At 44.9% G+C, this 7,424-nt stretch overlaps 1 protein-coding gene across 4 annotated transcripts in view; it reads right to left on the reverse strand.

The window, feature by feature from the left end:
• Nucleotides 1–7,205, reverse strand: part of LOC122552444 (adhesion G protein-coupled receptor E3-like) — a 90,392-nt gene extending 83,187 nt beyond the window's left edge. For all 4 annotated transcript variants that reach the window (XM_087983154.1, XM_087983156.1, XM_087983155.1 and 1 more), the window contains exon 1: nucleotides 7,111–7,205. In XM_087983154.1, coding sequence (XP_087839280.1) covers nucleotides 7,111–7,132 — 22 coding nt within the window. In that variant the 5' untranslated portion in view covers nucleotides 7,133–7,205. The remainder of the gene's footprint in view (nucleotides 1–7,110) is intronic.
• Nucleotides 7,206–7,424: the final 219 nt, after the last annotated feature.

Here is a 7,424-nt window from a genome sequence, read left to right on the forward strand (position 1 = left end):
ATCAATTGTTGTTTAAAAACCCATCTAGATCATGATTATCCTTTAGGAAAGGAATCTGCCTTCCTAACCTGGTCTGAGCTAAAAGTGAGTCCAGACCCACACCCTCTGAAATGACCGAGCAAACCACTCAGTTCAAGAATAATTAGGGAATGAGCAATAAAAGATAGCCTTTCCAGTGATGTCCCTGAATGAAAAAACCTTTCATTTTGTTTTTATTTTGCACTGTGGATGAACACTCTGAGTCTCTGAATCTGAAAGATCGACGTTGACCAATTTGGAAGTCACCTGATGAAGGAGCAGCGCTCGAAAACTTGCGATTTCATATAAATCTATTGGTGTTGTGTCACTTCTGACCTTGTCTACCCAGTCCGACACAGGTACCTCCACATCATGGCTGATATTGACTAATGGATTGCCAATGGGATCAATTTGGATAATTGGAATAGATTTGTCTTGAAACTGGAGAGGCTGTCAGTGGTGTAACTAACCTGCCATCCTGACAGTCAGGGAAATGGGAACTGTGGCTGTCTGAGATGCCAAGAGAGGTTGTAGCTCAGTCTTAAAGAAGTACATTGTCATTCAACCCTGGGACAGATGTTTCCTGCTAATAACTTGGCAAAGATACCATGACCTCAAAACCCACTGCCAAGTCTGGATGTCACAAAGTTTTGCTTGTTTCACTTCTCAAAAGTCAACCTAATGGCTTACATAGCAAGTGGGTCTAAATTAAGAATGATGGAAGCAGGGAAAAAAAGAACTTAAACAGTAGATATGCACATTCAGCAACTTTGACACAAATACTGGAGAATTCCTTCATACCCTGGATGTCAGGTTCAGCAAGTGAGACCTTACTGTCGCTGGTCAATGTCATAAAGTAACCTCCTAACTTCTCCTATTTTTTAACAAGAAGAAGGAAGCGCTAAATAAAGGTTTACCTCCTACGCGGATGATCTGGGCCACTGCACAAATCATTGAAACACAGGAGTAGGCCTATTTGATCCTGCTCCACCATTTTATACATTCATTTCATTTCACCTGATGAGGGAACGCTGCTGCGAAAGCTTGTGATTTTAAATAATCCTATTAGGCTATAACCCAGTGTTGTGTGACTTCTGACTTCTTCCACCTCAGCCCAAAACAGGCACCCCCCCTTACTTTAACTCTGTACTCTGATCCCGCTTTCTCCCCACACCCTTTGATCCCTTTCGCCCAAAGAATTATATTGATCCCCTTCTTGAAAACATTTAATGTTTTGGCTTCAATCGTATTATGTGGCAGAGAATTCCACAGCGTCTGGGTGAAGACATTTCTCCTGATCTCAATCCTAAATGGCCTAACCTGTATCCTTAGATGTGTTAGGGGGACATGGAAGACAAAATTGTAGAAATCATCAAGAGTTGTTTAATGGAACAGTGTATCGCAGCGCCTGGCCAAGAACAGGCTTTTCTTTAAAGGTCTGCTAATGTGTAAAGAATGATAAATGTCGTACTTAAGGATCCTCGAGGTAGAATTTCAAATTCCATTGGAATGGTCCGAGGAGAAAGCAGTTTGAAGAACAGCAGAATTGGACGTAAACTTGAAGTTGCAAAAAATTAACATTGCAGTCTGACAGGGATAAAGCACATGGAGCAGATTTGAGTAGGCAGTTCTTCTGTGGAACCGGCACGAGCACAATTGGCTGAATGGCCTCTTCCTGTGTGGCAAGATTTTGTTCATCATCATTGCCTCAGCCATGTGTGAATTATGGCCCAGATCTTCAGGGGATTCATGATGGCCTTCGGCTTGCTCCTGTTCCTCTCCAACAGCTTTGTGCCAAGTTGGATATTTCTGGCTGGGACTCCTGATGCCTGTGTCTTGGGAAATGCAGAGAGTAATTAAATGGAATTGTTTCCACTTGCTGCTAGATTGTCAGTCGAAGACAAGCTAAGCCCCTCCTTTCACAGCAGTACTTGGTGCTTTCTGGGAGCGCTAATTCGTGACCAACACTGAAAACTCTGGGACACTCAAACAGCTTTAGAGGGTGTTGAAGGATGGGTCTGGGCGAGGTGAGTCATAGAATCATTGAATCCCTACAGTGTGGAAGCAGAACATTTGGCCCATCAAGTCCAAAGAGTATGCCCTCCCCAGATCCATCCGCTATCCTCTATCTGTAACCCTGCATTTCCCTTGGCTCACTGGCCTAGCCTGCATATAACTGGGCACTATGGGTAATTTAGCATTGCCAATCTACCTAACCTGTACATCTTTGGACTGTGAGAGGAAACCCACACAGACACAGGGAGAATGTGCAAACTCAACACAGACAGTTGCCCGACGGTGGAATCAAACCCAGTTCCTAGTGCTGTGAGGCACTGTGCCACCATGAATGGGGAAAGGTGCGAAGGGTAAAACTAAGCAGGAAAGGGGCGGTGGAAGGGTGGCAAGGAACCCAGAAGCAAAACAACACTAAAACTTACAAATGGCACACAGTCAACCTTGCCCAGCCTGTCTTTTGAGTACTTAAAAATTGGAACTTAAATACAGCCAGTGCTTTCATTTCCAGGTGTCGTTTTCTCATTAAAGGCTTTCTGGCTGGCGAGTGGACTAGTGAGGTTAGTCGAGGGCAGGAGTTAGCTGGTTAGTGAAGAGTCAGGTGGTCAGATAGTAATTGTGGGGCGGGGGAGATTTGCTAAGTTGGGAGGTCAAGGTAGTTAGAATCATAGAATTCCTACAGGCTGGGCTGTTATGTGCCATTCACAAGTTTTGATCTATTTTTCCTTTCTGAATCCAGAGCAGAAAGAGGCCATTTGGCCCATCAAGTTTGCACCAACCCTCCGAAGAACATGTCACCTAGGTCCATCTGCTTCTGCCACCCCCTCTCCGCTTTTTTCCTAGCTGTAACCTAGCATTTCCTGTGGCTAATCTGCCTGACCTGCATGTTCTGGACACAATGGGCAATTTAGCATAGCTAATCAACCTGCTCTTGGACTGTCGGAGGAAACTGGAGCATCCGGAGGAAACCCATACTGGAGGGGTTGGGGCGGCGTGGGGAGTCAGGGCTAACAGGGGGTTTGGGAGTTACAATTGGGGGGGGAATGGTAGACGGTGGAAGAATTGTGAGTGTCAGGAGGGAATCAGAGAGTTGAGGGTGAGCTATGGGTAATGTTATGGAGAGTTAGACCCATCAAGTGAGTAGGCCAAAGCTGTCTAAAATTTTCAACTCTAATTTAGAATTGTAGAACTACTTGGAGGATCCTAGGAGTGTGGGAATGACCTGTCAGAAATTCGAGCATTTTGTTCGGGGTCTTCTGAAGTGCAACCATCAGGGAGCTGGAAGAGCTGGGCCTCTGTAACTTTGCTGGCCAGTGTTTTAGCTGTTGGGTTCCTGTGACAGTCCCTTTCCCCATGGTAGTGTGGATGAGCAGAGGGATCTTGGTGTCCATGTACACAGATCTCTGAAAGTTGCCACCCAGGTAAATAGTGCGGTGAAGAAGGCATATGGCGTACTGGCTTTTATTGGTAGAGGAATTGAGTTCCGGAGTCCTGAGGTCATGTTGCAGTTGTATAAGACTCTGGTGCAGCCGCATCTGGAGTATTGTGTGCAGTTTTGGTCGCCATACTATAGGAATGATGTGGAGGCACTGGAATGGGTGCAGAGGAGGTTTACCAGGATGTTGCCTGGTATGGTAGGAAGATTGTATGAGGAAAGGCTGAGGCACTTGGGGCTGTTTTCATTGGAGAAAAGAAGGTTTAGGGGTGACTTGATAGAGGTGTACAAGATGATTAGGGGTTTAGATAGGGTTGACCATGAGAACCTTTTTCCACGTATGGAGTCAGCTATTACGAGGGGGCATAGCTTTAAATTAAGGGGTGGTAGGTATAGGACAGATGTTAGGGGTAGGTTCTTTACTCAGCGAGTTGTGAGTTCATGGAATGCCCTGCCAGTAGCAGTGGTGGACTCTCCCTCTTTATGGGCATTTAAACGGGCATTGGATAGGCATATGGAGGATAGTAGGCTAGTGTAGGTTAGGTGGGCTTGGATCGGCGCAACATCGAGGGCCAAAGGGCCTGTACTGCGCTGTATTCTTCTATGTTCTATGTTCTATGAACATGAATATTGCTTCTGCTAAACATTGGATGGACTCTCCCAGCCTCTTTAATTGCAACATTTAAAAGGCATCTGGATGGATATATGAATGGGAAGGGTTGAGGGGGATATGGGCCAAATGCTGGCAAATGGATCTGGATTAATTCAGGATATTTGGTCGGCATGGACGAGTTGGACTGAAGGGCCTGTTTCTGTACTGTACATCTCTATGACTCTATCGGTCTGAATTTCAAGGGTACATTGCTATTGGTCACACTGTCCTGTACTCAAACTCAGAACTGGAAAATGTACATTCAGATTCTTCACACTCTCTCGTTAATGAAGGTCTTTGGAACAGTATCCAATGTCCTGGTCAACAGCTCTCAGTCTATTCAATGAATTCACCTTTATTTCTGCAGCCTCTCTTATCTATCTCTAGCGCTGTCATATCTGATTGAAAGAGTAGTTGGTTCAAACCTCACTCTCCCATGGAGCTTTCAACAGCAATTTCAGGCTCCGTCAAGCATTGACTTGATAGGCCGAGTGACCTCCACTATGATTCTGTGACTCGGTCCACTACCCAGACAGGGCTCATCTGCCAGCAGTGCAATCGTAAAGAGTTGAAGATTCTCAGGGGCATAGGCTTGCACGGCACATCTTTTTGATAGAACGCTGAAGTCTCACCTTCCCTTTCCAATGGGCGTTGTTCATGCAGCCAGCAGCACAGAAGCAGGCCATTCAGTCCATTGTGTCCTTGGGTTCTCCAATTAGCCCCACTCATCCCCCAAAACCTTGTGCTCTGTCCCCTTTCCAAGTGGCTACTCCATTCCCTTTTGGAAGTTATCATTAATTCTGCCTCATTTCACACATAGTGTATTTCACTGTAATGGGCGGCACGGTGGCACAGTGGTTAGCACTGCTGCCTCACAGCGCCAGAGACCCGGGTTCAATTCCCGACTCAGGCGACTGACTGTGTGGAGTTTGCACGTTCTCCCCGTGTCTGCGTGGGTTTCCTCCGGGTGCTCCGGTTTCCTCCCACAATCCAAAAAATGTGCGGGTCAGGTGAATTGGCCATGCTAAATTGCCCGCAGTGTTAGGTAAGGGGTAAATGTAGGGGTATGGGTGGGTTGTGCTTCGGCGGGTTGGTGTGGACTTGTTGGGCCGAAGGGCCTGTTTCCACACTGTAAGTAATCTAATCTAATCTAATCTAATCTAAACGAAACCCTCTTAATTCCCAGCATAGCTACTTTTTTTTCAAAGATTTTAAGCCTATGTCTTCAGGTTACTGGACCAAGTCCGCCCACCCCATCCTCCTCCCCCCAGTCAGTCCCTCTCTACTCTATCAAAGTCCTTTGAAAGGGTGAATGTAAACAATGTTCTTATACCCATGATGTGGAGGTGTTGGACTGGGGTGGGCAAACTCAGAAGTCACATGAGACCAGGTTATAGTCTAACAGGTTTATTTGAAATCACAAGCTTTTGGAGCACTGCTCCTTCATCAGGTGAAGTGCAGGGAAGCCAACAGGCACAGAATATATAGGCAGAGAGATAATTGCAAGATAATCCAAGTAATTAAGTGTGTCAACTGATGGTACAAATAGAGCATCAACAGACTGAATACCAAGTCTTTATAGGAGATCAAGAGTGTCAGACGGTATGAACAAAGTATCATCAGCCGAAAAACAAGTCAATGGATGACCTGTGATCAGATTAATTAAGGTAGAGAGATACCTACAAAAAAAAAATCAAAAATAGACTAATACTAGAGACAAACAAATGGCTGGAATAACATGTAAGGCGTAAGATCGCATGACAAGGGTCTAAGCAAAGTGACAAGTAATCCAAACCTGTCCAAGCTAAGGTAGAGAGACAATAACAAGTTATCTAGGTGATGGTGTCAAAACAGAACAGTAAGGTTTTTGCAAATACAGAACGGTATGGTGTGGTGACAAGTAACACGACACGAACCCAAAATCACGGTTGAGGCCATCCTCCTGGGTACAGAACTTGGCTATCATTTTAAGAGAAATAGAATCATTGAAAGCGTACAACACAGAAAGCAGTTATTTGGGTCATTGTATCTATGCTAGAATGATGCCTCTGGGAAAGTTATGTGTGATTGGTATGCATTGTTTTGATCCAGATATAGAGGTGATCCATTACACAGATAAGCCAAGGAAAGCAATGACAAAAGCAAAGAAGGTTTACTGCAAACACTACTGAATGCCACTTTCAGTTTGGTTCAGCAGCAACGGAATTAGTGCACCCATCAAGACGCATTGGACAGGATCACAGTGGAGTGCCGTGAAGCCAGATAACATCAGAAGGATTCATTCAGATGCAATTTTTAAAAATGCTAGGATGCTACAGTGGGTCAAATGGTCTACTTCTGCACTGTAGTGTTTCTCTGATTCTGCCGAATACAAAGCTCAGTTAACGGAAACCAAATTCACACTGGAATAAAAGCTGTAGGAGACCTAATGAGAGAGACTAGAATAGACACACAATTTTTTCTTGAGAATATTCTGTACCAAAATAGGCATCATGGTGGCTCAGTGGTTCGCATTGCTGCCTAACAGCACCAGGTTTGATACCCGCATCGGGTGACTGTCTGTGTGGAGTTTGCACATTCTCCCCGTGTCTGTGTGGGTTTCCTCCAGGTGCTCTGGTTTCCTCCCACAGTCAAAAGATGGGCAGGTTAGGTGAATTGGCCATGCTAAATTGTCCACAGTGTTCATGGATGTGTAGGTTAGGTGCATTAGTTAGGGGTAAATGTAGAGCAATAGGGTAGGTGGATGGGTCCGGTTGGATTACTTTTCGGAGGGTCTGTGTGGACTGGTTGGGTTAAAATGGCCTGTTTCCACACTTAAAAAAAAAGGCTATCAATAGATTTGGAAGAGAAAACAATGTTGCAGATCTATAGCAGGAACTTAGAAAAGATTGCGTTTTGGGAATATTTTACATCAGAACTGCAAAACTAGCAATTATATCAGGTAGTTTGGTCAGTGGTTTACATGACTTACCCATTCGTATTAATGACTTACCCAGAAAGTTAGCCCAACACATTCTGCTGAAGTGCTTTTGTCCTTTTCAATCTCTCAGCTTGTGATTTGTTCGCATGTGTTCCGCCTTCTCCCAGAGACTGCAATGCTGGATATTTATTCAGTCATGACTTACTGAGAGTCCTGGTCAAAATGAAACTTCTTTACTTGGATTTTATTTCTGCACTCATTTGCATTTTGCTGCAGAAATGGAGAACTCAGTTAGGAAAGGGGCGGATGTTTAAGAACCAGGGAATCCGCAATGTTTTTCGTGAAGTGTTGACTCAGTGGTCAGTGGATGGTCAGGGCTAGAGTTA

The sequence above is a fragment of the Chiloscyllium plagiosum genome, unplaced genomic scaffold, assembly GCF_037043375.1.
Source record: "Chiloscyllium plagiosum isolate Xiang-an unplaced genomic scaffold, Cpla_swu_hap1 HiC_scaffold_45, whole genome shotgun sequence".
Lineage (NCBI taxonomy): Eukaryota > Metazoa > Chordata > Chondrichthyes > Orectolobiformes > Hemiscylliidae > Chiloscyllium > Chiloscyllium plagiosum.